Raw genomic sequence first — 15937 nt, 5'->3', positions numbered from 1 at the left:
ATTGTGACTCGAAAATGTGTAGGTTTTATCGGGTTTATGACCAGGTTAAAGTCTAAAAAATATACTCAGTATATATTTAGAGGCGAGTCTGAATCAAAACAAATATGATTTCACCCGACCATGAACATCCCTAACTAGAATAATCAACATGTGACTGTCAAGTGAAAAAAATTAAATGAATATTTTTCCTTTTGTCATGTTAAACCTTTAATATATTATATAATATATATTTAAAAATTATATGTATAGTGAAGGAAGTAGATCTTAAATCTACGACCTCCTTTTTATAAAAATGAAAGTAGTTACTAGAGTTGGAAGTGAGTCAAGCAAGCTCATGAGTCAATTCGAGCTCGACTCGTTAATAACTCGATCAACTGAGTTCGTGAGCTGATAAGCTAAGTTTGAGTCCAGAATTGAGCTTATAAATTAAATAAACCAAGCTTGAGTTTGGATAAACTTAGCTTATTAGCTCGTGAGCTTTATGTATATATATTAATACGCATATCCTATATACATTTAGTTTATACTTTTAATAATATTATATATATATATATATATATATATAATAGTAATATATAATTATATATATATATTAATATTCTTATTTAAAATTTTATAATTATTTTTATATAATTTTGATGTAGAATATAAATAAAAAATTCATAATTAATAGATACGCAATATATAAAATTAATATTTTTTACTATATATAAGTTATAATTTATTGATGTAAAATTATAGATTATGTTCTTGTTATTTAAGTCAGTTCGTGAGATTGAGTCGGTTCATGAGCTTTCGGTGAGCCAATATTGATCTTAAAAAATAGGCTCGATTGTTAATGAATTGAGCTGTGAGCCAAACTCAATTTTCGTGAGTCGAGCTTGAGTTTGGTTTAGCTCAGCTCAACTCGACTCACTTTTAACCCTCGTAGCCATTAAGCTAATTATTTAAATTACTAATTTAATACGTTTGTTATTTAAAGACTAATATTGCAAAAATTTGGAGTTAGAAAAATAATGACAAAATATTTATCTTTGTTTGCGTTATTTTAATTTTATTAAGAACTTGATAATTATGTTATTTATAATTTTATGTCGAATTTCTTTAAAATTTTATTATTTTTAATTTGAATTTGAATTTAATTCTTTTCATTAATATATATGAAATATGAAATGATTGAATTTTATATTTGCTTAAAAAAAAATTGATTTTCTTACGAATAGGATGCGAGTAGGGTTGAGAACTTTAAGATGCGAATAGAATTATCTTTCAACATGTTAATAAAATAGAGTTAAGTATGTGAATAAAATTAAAAATAAAATAAAGTCTAAATCTTATCGTATCATATTCCTATTTTTTACCAATCTTAAGATATGATTAGAACATGTTATTTTTTTAATTAATTTAAAAATAAAAAACTGAACAATTTATATATAATTCAATGGGATGATTTTTTTTTTCTAAAATTTGAATCAAATCCCATCACAAACATCCTTACAATTAGATATAATACAAACACGCAGACATAATTTCAATGGAACCATACAAATTATATTAAAATGTGAAAAATTTTGAATGTACATTTTCACTGATGGGGCAAGCAAAATGAGAAAAATTTTGAGTACTCATTTTAGCAAAAAAAAAAAAAAAAAAACCATAAATAGAGAGGAGACTTGGTTCATTTTCGTAGTCTAAAACGAAAATAGATGATAATATCTAAGACATTTTTGCAGTCTCCAAAAATGTCTTGAATTTTAAGATCCCCTTTTCTCACTTTTGCAACTATAAATAATAAAAATATAGCTAGATGCATAAATTGATAAAAATTTTGTATTGTTATTTAAATTGGTAAATATTTTTTTTTATCTAAATAAAAAACCCACTCAATCGAAATTCTCCAATCCAAAACATTTTAAAAAAATAGAAAGAAAAAAAAAACACAAAATACGGGGAAAATTCTGTGATTAATTACTTCTCTTCTTCCCTACGAAAAAAAAAAAAAGGGGGAGCAGTTGAGAATATCACTATATTTCTCTGGAAAGAGTTTGCACACCGCTCTTGTTGCCGGTCTTTCATCTTTCCCTGATATATACTTCCATTAATTCGCGAATTCAATCCCAAAAGGGGAAAAAACTGCAGTAACAAAGATGGCGAGCGCAATGGTAGAAGACACGAGCTTCGAAGATGACCAGCTGGCGAACATGACCACCGAGGACATCGTCAGAGCCTCTCGCTTACTCGACAACGAGATTCGCATCCTCAAGGTTCCTCTCTTTCTCTGCTTCCGATTTAACTAGTTTTTCAACGATCCTTTCATCTTTGTTCCGTTAGGGTTTTCTTCGTTGCATTGCATCTCGCTATTTCCAACTAAAACTCGAGATTTCTGTTATCCACATGAGTTCTGTGTTCTTTATTTCCAGGATTTCGAGTTGGTTCGACCGTGCTTTGTCAATCGAGGGTTATCTACTAGTAACATAATATGAATGTGTTGGCTTCACTTGTTGAGTAATTAAAAGTTAAAACCAAAAAAAGAAAGAAAAATTAATCTTTCGTTAAGCGAAAGTTTGATACTGTTATGTTTGGGGCTTTTGAAGGTTATTGGGTTTGTTGAATTTTCTGAATCTATTTTATTTTTTTGAAACTTAGGAAGAGTTGCAGAGAACAAATTTGGAGTTGGAATCGTACAAGGAGAAGATAAAGGAGAATCAGGAGAAGATTAAGCTCAATAAGCAGTTGCCCTACCTTGTTGGAAACATTGTTGAGGTCATTAACTGTTACTGCTGCTCCTAGTTTGCTTTATATTGATTAGTGATTGAAGAATTTATTTTTTCCCAATATGTTGGTGCCTAACATATCTCATAGGAAAATCTTTTTGGAGTTAAATTTGGAATTGTCATTCTGAGTGAATGATTGGGGTAGGATGTATTATGGTGTTCTCTGACTATTCCTAATTTTTAACATTCTTCTTAGATTTAACTCTGACTGTCTGACATGATATTATTCTGCATTTAGATATTGGAAATGAACCCAGAAGATGAAGCTGAGGAAGATGGTGCCAATATTGATCTCGACTCGCAAAGGAAGGGGAAATGTGTTGTGCTAAAGACATCCACGCGACAGGTGAAATGGATGTTAATTTCAATATTTACTTTTCCTGTATCATTGTATTCAGTGTTACACTAGTAGCCTATGAAAATCCCTTGATGGAATTTAAAGAAACCATAAACTTAAACACTCCCCTTCACTGCAGACCATCTTTCTTCCTGTTGTTGGGCTCGTTGACCCTGACAAGTTGAAACCGGGTGATCTGGTTGGTGTTAACAAGGATAGTTACTTGATCTTGGATACCCTACCCTCTGAGTATGATTCTCGAGTTAAAGCCATGGAAGTTGACGAAAAACCAACAGAGGATTATAATGACATTGGTGGGCTAGAGAAGCAGGTGAGTTTTAGTCTTGTCACGATATATTGAGGCAGTTCATATTTTAAAACTTTCGTGAAGGAAACTTGGTTGGTGTCTACAGATCCAAGAATTAGTGGAAGCCATTGTTTTACCAATGACACACAAGGAGCGGTTCCAGAAGTTAGGTGTTCGTCCACCAAAGGGAGTGCTCTTATACGGACCTCCAGGGACTGGGAAAACATTAATGGCGCGTGCTTGCGCAGCACAGACAAATGCTACTTTTCTGAAGTTAGCAGGCCCACAGTTGGTTCAGGTATGACCATCAAACCCCCCCCCCCCCCCAACAAAAAAAAAACAAAAAAAATCAATTCCTCCATGAATAATAAATTCATCATTGTTTGAATCAGTAGTGTCTTTTTAGCTTACCTAGCTGATTTTTTACTACATTAGAACTGGATTTTTTTTATTATGCTCGAGTCTTTTTTGGCTGAAAATTTACATATGATCTATGTTGAATATGACAAGTAAATGCTCTAATTATATGATGATTATTTACTTCTTGTTCTACTTCTAGATTTTGTGAATGCTGTTCATAGTTTATATTTGGGTATCTGTTCTTAGTTCTTATCAGGATTATCTAACCTTATCTTTTGTACAGATGTTTATTGGAGATGGAGCCAAACTCGTCCGTGATGCTTTTCAACTAGCAAAAGAGAAGTCCCCATGCATTATATTTATAGATGAAATTGATGCAATTGGTACAAAGCGGTTTGATAGGTATTAGCAAGAAGGATTTAGATACATTTGCAGTTATCTTTTTGTCTCCATTGTTAAATAAGTGTTTCTTGGTTCATGGTTCAACTATAATGGGTTAGTAACCTCTTGATGTTTCTTTGGCTAATTGCAGTGAAGTAAGTGGAGACAGGGAGGTACAAAGAACAATGTTAGAATTGCTCAACCAGCTTGATGGATTTAGCAGTGACGATCGCATTAAGGTTTGTCTAGAATTCTTATCTATATTTATCTTTTCTCTATTTATGTGATTATTATTGTTGTTGTTGTTGCTGCTTTCTAGAGCTCGGATATGACACGCAATACAGACATGACACGACACGGATACGCCAACACATTCTTTTTAAAAAAATTTGGATACGACACGTTTAGGATACGTTGTGAATTAAAATTTAAATAATATATTAAATTAATAAAATATCATATTGTAAATAGAGTAAAATATAGTTGCATAAAAAAGTCTTAAAATTCTACAATTATTAAAGAGAGAGACATTGAATTGAAGTTACTTAGAGACCTTTCAATTTCATTGATATGTTAAAATAATAATAAACAAATAAAAGAATAAGAGAGAGAAACGAGAAACGCACTGTACACGCAGTGTGTAGTTCTTCACTTCTTCAACCTTGTATCTTCTTCAATAGCAATGCATCATTCTCAACAGAACGGCTGAGCTAGTGAGCCACCGAAGGAAGACAGTAACAACTAACAATGTTTAGGTTTTGATTTATTTTATTTTTAAATCTAAGTTTCGATTTTTTTTTCAAAATTAAAATGGGGGGCAATCGGGCCATGAAATCACTAAATCAGTCGTAGCCCAGCAGAAAGATTTGCTAAAACATCCAACTCGGGTCGGACTTGCTTCAGATTCATGACCGCTTCATGGAAGTTCCGCACTGCAAGAGGACGAGTCACCGATACGCTCCTTTGCCGTATCCATCGTGTGTCAGTGGCGTATCCGTGCCGGCACCATTAGCGAATCTGTGCTAAATAGGTTGCTTTTGAAGGGGAAAGAAGGCTCTAAAGATGTTTGATGTGTCTGGGTTAAGCGTAACAATCTATAATTTATAAATTATATTTGCTTAAAACCTATGTTTGGAACCTAGTTCGGTAGTTTATATTGCAACACCTTGAATCGTGATTAATTTGATTTAGAAGTTGCCATCATTCTTATAGGATTTATGTTTATTTATGATGTAGATTAAGTGTCATTCTCATTTATTCTTTTAAATTGCAGGTGATAGCAGCGACAAATCGGGCAGATATTCTTGACCCAGCTCTTATGCGTTCTGGTCGTCTAGATCGCAAAATTGAATTTCCACACCCAACTGAAGAAGCAAGAGCTAGAATTCTGCAGGTTTGTTGTCTTCCAACTTATCTGCCGACAATCTTTTCTTTGTAACAGCATTTACGGAATTCTCTCACATTGTTAATTTAGATCCATTCGAGGAAGATGAATGTTCATCCGGATGTAAACTTTGAGGAACTAGCTCGGTCCACAGATGATTTCAATGGAGCACAACTTAAGGCTGTCTGTGTTGAGGCTGGAATGTTAGCCCTAAGGCGTGATGCTACTGAGGTTTGTTTTCTTCAAACTATGCAACAACTTAAATAATTCAAACATCATGATTAATCTATTTGTATAATAGGGGTCGACATTTTTGTCAAGTCAGTTTTTATTTTTTATTTTTTTGGGGTCATTATTATTGCAATTCTTTATGTTTTGCTGCTACAGTTGCTGCTGAATTTTAAAGACCAACTAATAATTTATTCCATGTTTATGCTTAATTGATGTCGGAATAATCATGATCTTTTTTTTCCCGGATTGTAGGTGAACCACGAGGACTTTAATGAAGGTATCATCCAAGTCCAAGCAAAGAAAAAGGCAAGCTTGAATTATTATGCATAAGCTTGATTTTGGATCAAGCTAGTTCAGCAAATTTGATGTTTGACATTTGTTTGCTGTTTTCAATTTATTGCAAATTTTACTCTTAAATTATATTTAACCAAATAGCATACGAATATCACCGTCTTCTAAAAGTACATTATCTTGGAATTTGTTTGGAATATTGCTAAAAGATTAGATGTGCTTGGGTTGGAATCAGATATATATTGTTGGAGAAAAGTGAACTCAAACGAATCACATAAAAAATCATCAGATTGATTGGATTTCCCTTTAGACAAGAGGCAGGATCCGTTTCATACGAGTATAACAATGAGGTGTCAACAAAGGTTGGAAATTGTTAAGACACCATATGTTTACCAGGATGAATTAAATTCTCATTTCCATTATGATCGTTTTGTTGGTAATTTGAATTTCATGGTTTATGAAGACGACGTCTAATTCTTCCCATGGGAATTTACCATTAAAGGTGTTCAAATTGTTCTCCAACTAAATGCTCTTAAATCAGCAAAATCTAGACAACGGCAACATCTGATTAAAAGAATGCGGGGGACACCCAACACTCACCAACTAGGTGAATTTAAATTTGTGGTTTGCTAAATGAATTATATTTCGAACAAATAAAATTGACATGTTGATTCTTCCCCTACTTTTCTTCAACCTTCTCTATTTTTCCCACTTTCTCACTCCTGTTTCCATCAGAGACTTAGGGTTGGGTGTGAGTTGAATGACTTCGAGCTTGGAAAGCTGTAGGTTTAGCTCAATAATGTGGAGCTTGACTTACTAGCAGTTTACAGGTTGACTTGAACCCATTAGCTAGTTTAAACTTTAAACTATGTTTGCAACTTGAACATGGTCCCTACCATATCCAACTATAAAGTTGTCATTATTATTTAAGATGTTTCGTAATTTACATACAAAATCTGATCATTTTCATGATTATTCATACGTCGTAAAAATTTATTGTTTTTGGGATAAAAATATTCAAAAACATATAATTCATGAAAATATCAAATACCTGAATTATTTTATTATATCTTGAAATATTTAAAATCATTATTCCTAAGTAATTATATGTCCGAAAGTAAATTTGCAAAGCTTGAAAGTTGAGACAAATACCTATGAAATTTATAAATTCAGATTTTAAACTACCAGATACGAGACGCCCAACATAAGTAGGGTTATAGGGATGACAATTCGAACTGGTTCGATCCAATCCACCCTAACCCACTCCTTACGGACGGAAATTTTCAAATGTTAATCGAATATGAGATCAATTTAGATAAATCATACGTATTTCTGTTTGAATATGGGACGAATATGAATAATGGTCTCCCATCCCATATGTATGTATAGTTTATACGTATTATTTACGTATAAAACCTACTTATTTCTATCTACTTGTTATCGTGAATAATTTAAAATTGTGTGTTTAATTATGTTTCTAAAATATTTAATCATGTTTAAAACTTTAGTTCAATTTATATATTTTCATATTATAAATTTTTTCTTTAAAAAAAAACTATAAATCAATTTAATTCTAAGGTGGGACAGCTATGAGACAATCACAGTACATAAGTGTTGAAGACGAATGAGTCCTTTAAATACCCGTCTGGCCTCCCCCATTGCCATCCTTAAGCATGGGCAACCCTTTCAATGTTCCCTAGTTTGCATTGATTTATCTTTTTACCCTTCTGGATATAACTAAAATAGCAAAAAATATTGTTTGGTTAATTATTACGCGATAACATGTTCCTCTCAAAAGACAAAAAGGAAAAGCATATAAAAAGCAACCTTCAAAACAAATCTTATAACAATAAACTCAACGGCGATTACAACAAAATACCAAAATCCAAAAACACAAAGGACTAAATTAGGAGTAGTTTTCTCCTGCTCAAATAGCATATCATAGCATCATATAACTAATGTGACTGCAACCAAACAAAGCCTTGAAACCAGGTGCTTAACACTTGATTTCCTTCAATCCATGGGCAAAGTAAAGAAAAGTTGGATCAGTTGCACCTTCTTTGTAATATGCAAACACCAGACTTCCATCATCGTGCATGCTCTCCCCAACAAAACTGCAACATCGATACGCAATTAATTAGAATTATTTATGCATCAATGAGATGTTAGAAGGTGTAAGTTCAAACCAGATAAAATGCATGAATAACTTGTATTAACCTCTCTCGAGGGTAAGTGCCATTACAAAATACCCGTAAATTCAGCTTGGCAATTAGTGTCCAATTCTACAATATGTAGAATTTGACACTTATTTGCATGATACTTAAAGGGTTATCTGTAACTTAACCTAACCTCGAGAGGTTAGTATCACCCGAATCTCAGAAGATATTAATGCATACTTTTACAAATCAAAGAAAGTGTTGAGTTATATAATCTAATTTCAGAAGAGGCAAGTATAATTTACTATAAAACCGAAAGAGTAAGATAATCCAAAATAATTGAAGAACGTACAATTGAAGGTCACTAAGCTTTGAGAGGAGGAACTTAGTTGCTCCCTCAATGTTCTTCTTGAAGTGTTCTTGCTGTTCTGGCTCTAATTTGGCTGTCAGCAACTTGATGTATCTCTTCATGTAAGTAACAAACTGTTTCTTATCAAAAGCTGGTTGCTCCTGTAAAAAGTTGAACAAAAATATACGTAAATAAAGATACTAAAGCAAAACCATTTACATCACAGTAACCAAAAGATTGCTTTTCGTTAATAAGATAAAAAATGTTTTCCTCACCTGAAGCCTAAAAGTATCGACAATATCAACAACTTTAACAGCTTGATCATCGACACTCTCATCCTCTTCTCCACCTTCCGCAGATGGGTTAGCACCAATATCTACATTGATTGCTCCTTGAATAACCCACTGCCAAAAGCCACATCACACAACTGAGCAAGGAGAAGACATAATAGATATTTAAAAAAAAAGAAGGAGAAGGGGAAGGGGGGGGGGGGGACCAGTTCCTAACCTTTCCTTCCACTTCCCACAAAATTCCATTCTCAATTTCCTTGTAAGGGAATGAGTCAGAGAGAAGCTCATCACCTAAAAGTCAAGTCAACAAAATTTTAGTTAGTCACCTCAAGCATTTGGGATTAACATCAGATCAGCAGCACTCGGTTACATATTCAATTCACCGCTTAGCAACCGGGATAACAAAATTCATCTTAGATCAAAACCCTATGATAGTGTGGACCACTCTAAACACATGATGATCCAATTAATTACCAAGTGCAAGGGTATCATCCTTACAAGTAAATCGCTTTCTAACAGAATCAGAAAAGTTTTAGCATCTGAAACAATTGTAGATAAGTGGCAAACCCTAACCCACAGAAACGGAACAAATAACATTATTTTTGTTAATTAAGAAAAAAAATCACAATCAAAGCTGCTAAAATCTGAATCACGGAAAATCTTATCCATGAAAAACAACACACTTAATTAAATCCCCGTTCCGGTTTGACTATCACCCTCAAAATTTGGTATATTGTTGGATGCATGAATAAATCTGAATACAAATTGCAAGTTATATGAAAACAATTTGTGTCCAAATAAATTGATCTAGGAACCTAGCGTATCAGTTTTGACGAAAGTGGATTCATAAGAACTACAACAAACCATAGCAGAGGAAACAAAATTAAAAAAGAAAGAAGGTGAAATTTCACCTGTAAGAAGATCCTGGTAAACCAACATGGTTGCAGTTGTTGATTGATCTACGAACAAAGAAATCGAATACGATCAGAACAATTTTATTATAATTATGGGAAGTAGAGAGTGGTGAGAGACTCAGAGGAGGAGAAGAGAGGCGGTGAGCCGTTTATATAGAATATTAGGGTTTTGAGGGACGGTGTGGGTCAGATTCCTGATATTTAGAGCTGCGAGAAAATATAGTTCCTGATTTTTCTCCTAGCTCTCAAAAATTAAAAATAAAAATCCAGTTCTAATTTCACTTTGATGCAAGTTCAGAAAATCGGACTGATTAAACCGTTTTAATTATTTGTTCATTAAGTTATTAGTTTAACCGATCTAATTAATAATTTAACCGAAAAAATTATTTTAAAATAAAATAATAAATAAATTATAAATAAATATTTTTTAAAATATAATTATAATCTAATATAAATATTAAAATATTTTTTAAATTTAAAACACTACATAAAATGTCATCAGTTAAATTTATATGATCTTATCAAAATACAAACTCAAGTTAAATAGTATAAAGAAATATCAAATATTAAATATCAATTTGTCAACATATAAATTTATCAATCATCAAAATTCACAAAAACTTGTTGCAGATTTGTTTACCGTATTGAGTAGAAGAATCAAGAGATGGTATAAATTGATATTGATTGGGACTACTTTGTTTAGTTTAGCATTTTTCTAATTTAAAAGACATTGAGTTTTTTATTAGTACATGATTCTTGCATATTGATCTTTTGAATGATGGGAAGACAAAATGTTAGAAACTTAATTTTGGGCAAAAAATCATCATCAAAGTCTAATTCATCAAAACCCCAAGATGTTCTTGTGAGTTTTTTTTTTTTTTTTTGGATGATTATTTAAACATATTCCGTAATTGTGATCGTGAGGCATTAATATCTCCTCATCCAGCCCTTCCGATTTCTTCAACTAAAGTCATAACAAAAGAAATGGTACCAGAAAATGAGGTAGTTAATGGATCATTAAATAAAAAACTTCTTGTTCTTACAAGTGAAGATGAACAGGCCAATACACAAGCTTGATTGTAGCAACTTAACACAATTTAACAGAGCCAAAAAAAAAAAACAGCAACAAAAGTTAAATACAAACAACAAATTCACTCTAAACCCTGAAATCAATAACTATTTCAACAAAAATTGAGAAACATCATATTCAAAAATTAAAAAATGGCAACAGCAGCATAACAAATCCATTTTAATCAATAATTTCAAGTTTTAACAACACAATCAATTATTTAATTAATTTCAGATTCAAAAAGTCACAAATCAGAGTATCAGACATTCAAAACACTGAAACAAACTCAACAGTGATGACACTAAATTGAACAGAGCATTAGCAAGAAGAAGAAGAAGAACATTAGCAATATTAGCAACATTATTTGAACAAAAATTTCCGAAATTAAAAAAGAGAAGAACCGAGCATTCAGAAATTAAACAGAGCCATCAGTAACCAGAGCAAAATTAAAATGAAGAAGCAAAGCACGGCCACTCACCTTCAACGGAGACACGGACGGTGACCGGCGAGAGGTGAGACGACGGCAAACGGCGAGCTGCTCCAAGCCACGAACCGAGAAGCCAATGGACGACGTGCCGAGCTAGCTAGGTTCCGGACAAGGGGAAGAGGCAGAAGCAGAGGCAGAGGCGCCGAGAACCCGGGACGGCGGCGGCAAGGAACCTAAGGCTAAGGTTTTGCCGTTTTGATTTTGCTTAGGGGGCTGGAGGGAGGGGGTCACGAGTGGCTTTTGGTTTTTTTTTTTTTTCTTTTTAAACGTAAAACGGTGCCGTTTTCTTAGAATCGGCCGGTCACCGGCCTAGTCCAACTGGCCGGTTTTCAACTGGTTCAACAGTTTTCAAACAGTTCTTTAATTAGCTGTTATTGACAGCTGGCCGAACCATTTTTATTATTATCATGTTCGGGTTGAACCAGCTCGGCCGGCCAATCCAGTCCGATTTCCAGCACTACTTCGGTATTTCCAGCTAACATAGGGTGGATAATTCTTGACAAATCTCATGGGACCATACAAAACCGTGGTTGGATAAATTTTAATGTTTTTCCCTGGCTTGAATGGGGAGTATATACATAATAGTTTTAGGGTCGACCAAAACGATTTTTTTTCCAATTTTGTAGGAAAAAACTTCAGAAACTAAAAATAACTGAATTTGACATGACAATTTTATCCTTGTTTATTTATATCTTTATTAAGTTGAGAATTAAATTAAATTATTTTGCGATAACACACTCCTCTAAAAATAAATATAGGAAAACATCTTGGAAAGCAAATCTTGGAAACAAAGCTCTCCTTATAACATAACAATGAACACTCAATGTCAATTACTAAAGAATACCAAATCCCAAAAACACAACAGACTAAATTATGAAGATTTTTTTTATCTAGCTCAAATATAAGAGATCTTCATATAACTAATGCGTCTGCAAACCGATACAAAGTCTCGGAACCAGGTGCTTAACACTTGACTTCCTTCAATCCATGAGCAAAGTAGAGAAAAGTAGGATCAGTTGCACCTTCCTTGTAATATGCAAACACCAGGCTTCCATCATCGTGCATGCTCTCCCCAACAAAACTGCAACATTGATACGCAATCAATTAGCATTAGTTATTAAGTGATAGCTTACCCAAGCTACAACATGATTTGTCCCATTAGTGTCACATTCCACAAGACATAATGGTATCAAATGTATTACCACAGTATCACATAAATCTCAAGACAAGATTAATGTAAACGGTTATATGACTTAAAGCTCAAGAGAGGTGAGTGTAATTTATTATAAAATTGAAGGAGTAGGATAATGTAATTAGATTGGGGAAGAACCTACAATTGAAGGTCACTGAGCTTTGAGAGGAGGAACTTAGTTGCTCCCTCAATGTTCTTCTTGAAGTGCTCTTGCTTCTCTGGCTCTAATTTGGCTGTCAGCAACTTAATGTATCTCTTCATGAAAGTAACAAATTGTTTCTTATCAAAAGCTGGTTGCTCCTGTAAAAATTGAACAAAATACAAGTAAATAAGAAGATAAAAAAATATTTGCATAGCGAAGTATCCAAATATGGTTTTTTCTTATATATATATATATATATATATATATGCCTGACCTGAAGCCTAAAAGTATCAACAATATCAACTACTTTGACAGTTTGATCATCGACACCCTCATCCTCTTCTCCGCCTTCTGCGGAAGGGTTAGCACCAATATCTACATCAATTGCTCCTTGAACAACCCACTGCCAAAACCCACATTACACAATTAACTCATCAACACTTAACAAACGAAAAAACAAACCCTGAAAAGGAAACAAAGATTCCAGAATATAAGGAGTTCCTATTTCCTAACCTTTCCTTCAACTTCCCAGAGGATTCCATTCTCAATTTCCTTGTAAGGGAACGAGTCAGAGAGAAGTTCATCGCCTAAAACATTCATCAAGAAATCCAAGTTAGACGAGTTCAAGCACTTAACTATTACCATCAGATCAACCGTATTAACTCACTTTCACAATTAATTAATTAATTAATTAATCAATTTGCAAAAGCATAATTATATTGATAGTGAGGACCACTTAATTGCATGATGATCTAACTGATCAACAACCAGACTGATTAAAAAAATCAGAAAAGATTTAGAATCTGAGATAATCACAGCAAGTGTAAAAGGATAACCCAGAGATAGACAGAAAATTATAATCTCAGATAGAAAAAATAGCAAACAACCTTAATAATTATTAATTAAAACGACTTATCATAAGCAGAGCTTCTTGGGGCAAGAACAAATCTAAACCCGGGAAAACTTTATCACAGAGTTTATTAAAGGACTAGCAGAATCAATGAAAGTGGATCCTAAGAACTACATATTCTACCAAACATAACACGAAATTTACTTTATTTAACAAGTTTCGATCCTCATCCATAAAAACATACAACAACTGAGATCTTAAATTACACACATAGCAAAGGAATAAAAATAAAAATAGAAAATAAATATAACAGAAAAAGGTGAAAGCTTTTCACCTGTAAGAAGATCCTGGTAAACCAGCATGGTTGCAGTTCTTTGCTCTAACTTCTAAGATCGAAGAAACGAGAAGAGAAGAGAAGAGCAGAGCAGAGCAGAGCCTAGCCGTGAGAGATTCAAGAGACTTGAGTAAGAACAACGAGTGACGGTGAGCTTTTATAGAGTGTTAGGGTTTCCTGATATTTAGGGCTCCGAAAATATTTCCCTTTTTATTCTCACTAAAGTATATTATATTATAATATGGTATTTTTTATTGTGGCTAAATTTTAGATATAAAATCTAAAAATAAAAGAGTAAATTCTATCTTTTTTTATCTCTACTTTAACTAATTTAGGTACAAAAATTATAAGTACCAAAAAACTTCTCTTATAAATATAGAATAAATAATTATTTTTAATTATTAAAAGATTTAAACATTAATAAATCTATTCATAAAAAAAATAAAACTAATATTAAACCAATAAAAAATAAATTTTAATTGACAAAACTAATCAAAATCTAAAAATCTATTTAAAACTTTCAAATTACCCTTACTAATATTTTATCACCGTTCCTACACAATTTCACAATCTTTCTTCTTCCTCTTTTGTTATTATTATTTTCACTTTTCAACAACTGAGTTTTTTTCCAAATCTAAACCCAATCTTGCAACCCACCACCAAAAGACCTTCTACTATCACCACCATCAAAAATCATCAATTGCTGCAATATACGTACCACTTTTTCAGTTCTATTTTCAACAGTACAATCTATACTTTTATAGAGACTATTCGAACCTGAGTGCAGGTTCCGGGTCTGACCCGGTCACTGGTACTGATCTCCGAACCTTTTTGTCTTAATCTCTCCTCACGGGAGTTGACCTCCACCACTTTGGAGTTGCAGCGGCCTTCCTGGAGTTGTCGGAAGCAGGCGACATGGCGGTGGCGGTGGCGGAGGCCTTGGCCTTGTTGATCGGAAGCAAGAACACCTCCTCTTGAAACGAAATCGAAAGACTCCGCGTGGCATTGTCGGGAACCGGAATCATGGACCTGTTGGGCCTGCGTCGGCCCACAGATTAGGAATAGTTCAGAAGGAGAGGAGTTAAAGAGGATGCAAAAATTAAAAAATAAAAATTAGTTTAAAGATAAGGGAATTGTTTAAATGATTTAACAAATTTTGCAATTATCAAAAGAAAAAGCTATTCTTAAGATTTATGTTTCCTAGGCTTAGTTTGGTAAAAATTTTACTTTTTATATTATAAAAAATGTTGAGTATCGTTAGATTCATCAAATAAATCCGTCGACAAAAAGATTATCATCAAATTTATCGTTGTTCTTGGGTTGACCGGAAATAGCTTGCCGGCAAATTTGTCTTGTCCAATGCTAATTACGAGCAGAGTTATCGCCGGTCTTTTTCAATGGTTTGTCGAGTTTGTGTTGATGGTTACCGTCAGATACATCCGACAGTAACGTTAGCGCCATTTCACGTGTTTAGGCGCCAAAATTACCGTCGGATATCACCGACGTTAAATTCGATGGTAATGTTAAATTTATAACCCTAATTTTTTTGGCACAAGTAAGCCACAATTAGGAGACTCTCGTTAATATAATTGTTAGCAGAAATTTAACGTCGCCAGAAATCAAGACATAATTTTATTAAAAAAATAAATTGTTTGAATGAAGTAAAATGTCACAAATGTATAATACGATGAAGTAAAGACAAAGAAAAATGCTTAAAACCCTAAATCCTACAAATCCCTGTAATCTTCGTTGGCGGCGGCGGCGGCGTGGTCTCCCTGCTGAGGCGGCGAAGGAGGTGTTGCCGTCAGTGTCCCACCAGCAGCGTTGCCATTAGAACTGGCAGCAATACTGCTGCCTCCAGTGCACATCTGCTGGCTATACTCCTCTATCTACTGTCACAACCGATCGAGCTACTCTAGCTTCTCTGTCAAGTTGGAGCTGACGACAATGCGTACAAGAATCTCTCGATACCTCTGCTCAGATTGCTCCGCCTGCTGGTGAAGCTCCTGTGTTAGCTTCTGCACCTCCTCCCTCAAGTCAACAACTTTTAACCTCTGCGTGCACTCTTCTTGCGTCACACGTGTTAGTA

At 33.6% G+C, this 15937-nt stretch overlaps 3 protein-coding genes across 4 annotated transcripts; 1 reads left to right on the top strand and 2 right to left on the bottom strand.

The window, feature by feature from the left end:
• The first annotated feature begins 1688 nt into the window (after positions 1-1688).
• Positions 1689-6320, top strand: LOC112710806 (26S proteasome regulatory subunit 6A homolog). 2 transcript variants are annotated; one of them, XM_025763217.3, is made up of 10 exons: positions 1689-2264; positions 2647-2763; positions 3013-3120; positions 3251-3442; positions 3525-3716; positions 4062-4180; positions 4311-4398; positions 5433-5552; positions 5634-5774; positions 6027-6320. In XM_025763217.3, exons 1-10 carry the CDS (start codon positions 2148-2150, stop codon positions 6102-6104), a joined length of 1272 nt encoding a protein of 423 aa, XP_025619002.1. In that variant the 5' UTR covers positions 1689-2147; the 3' UTR covers positions 6105-6320. The 2 variants fall into 2 exon arrangements, with proteins under 2 accessions (XP_025619002.1, XP_072058965.1); XM_072202864.1 differs by having other exon boundaries at positions 1820-2264; positions 2421-2763.
• Positions 6321-7881: 1561 nt separating this feature from the next.
• Positions 7882-11588, bottom strand: LOC112710804 (translationally-controlled tumor protein homolog). Its single transcript, XM_025763215.3, has 5 exons — positions 9772-11588; positions 9078-9151; positions 8846-8974; positions 8574-8731; positions 7882-8179 (listed from the first exon to the last, which is right to left on the bottom strand). The coding sequence occupies exons 1-5, from the start codon at positions 9797-9799 to the stop codon at positions 8062-8064; spliced, it is 507 nt and encodes a 168-aa protein (XP_025619000.1). The 5' UTR covers positions 9800-11588; the 3' UTR covers positions 7882-8061.
• A 399-nt stretch (positions 11589-11987) lies between these two features.
• On the bottom strand, positions 11988-14829 carry LOC112710805 (translationally-controlled tumor protein homolog). The gene is made up of 6 exons (XM_025763216.2): positions 14626-14829; positions 13849-14551; positions 13178-13251; positions 12939-13067; positions 12665-12822; positions 11988-12411 (listed from the first exon to the last, which is right to left on the bottom strand). Exons 2-6 carry the CDS (start codon positions 13874-13876, stop codon positions 12294-12296), a joined length of 507 nt encoding a protein of 168 aa, XP_025619001.1. The 5' UTR covers positions 13877-14551; positions 14626-14829; the 3' UTR covers positions 11988-12293.
• Between the last annotated feature and the right edge of the window lie 1108 nt (positions 14830-15937).

Source organism: Arachis hypogaea, chromosome 9 (genome assembly GCF_003086295.3).
Source record: "Arachis hypogaea cultivar Tifrunner chromosome 9, arahy.Tifrunner.gnm2.J5K5, whole genome shotgun sequence".
NCBI classification, from domain to species: domain Eukaryota; kingdom Viridiplantae; phylum Streptophyta; class Magnoliopsida; order Fabales; family Fabaceae; genus Arachis; species Arachis hypogaea.
The sequence above is the reverse complement of the archived record's forward strand: the minus strand, read 5'-3'. Positions and strand labels throughout refer to the sequence as shown.

What these genes read in the sequence shown, in the direction of transcription:
- LOC112710806 (XM_025763217.3), top strand. Translation starts at nt 2,148, where the DNA reads ATGGCGAGCGCAATGGTAGAAGACACGAGCTTCGAAGATGACCAGCTG. An exon ending in TTGGTGGGCTAGAGAAGCAG is followed by an intron (nt 3,443 to 3,524) that starts GTGAGTTTTAGT and finishes TGGTGTCTACAG; the next exon opens with ATCCAAGAATTAGTGGAAGC. An exon ending in CAGGCCCACAGTTGGTTCAG is followed by an intron (nt 3,717 to 4,061) that starts GTATGACCATCA and finishes TCTTTTGTACAG; the next exon opens with ATGTTTATTGGAGATGGAGC.
- LOC112710804 (XM_025763215.3), bottom strand. Translation starts at nt 9,799, where the DNA reads ATGTTGGTTTACCAGGATCTTCTTACAG. An exon ending in TGTGGGAAGTGGAAGGAAAG is followed by an intron (nt 8,975 to 9,077) that starts GTTAGGAACTGG and finishes GGCTTTTGGCAG; the next exon opens with TGGGTTATTCAAGGAGCAAT. An exon ending in AAGCTTAGTGACCTTCAATT is followed by an intron (nt 8,180 to 8,573) that starts GTACGTTCTTCA and finishes TCGATGTTGCAG; the next exon opens with TTTTGTTGGGGAGAGCATGC.
- LOC112710805 (XM_025763216.2), bottom strand. Translation starts at nt 13,876, where the DNA reads ATGCTGGTTTACCAGGATCTTCTTACAG. An exon ending in TTACCAGGATCTTCTTACAG is followed by an intron (nt 13,252 to 13,848) that starts GTGAAAAGCTTT and finishes TGAATGTTTTAG; the next exon opens with GCGATGAACTTCTCTCTGAC. An exon ending in AAGCTCAGTGACCTTCAATT is followed by an intron (nt 12,412 to 12,664) that starts GTAGGTTCTTCC and finishes TCAATGTTGCAG; the next exon opens with TTTTGTTGGGGAGAGCATGC.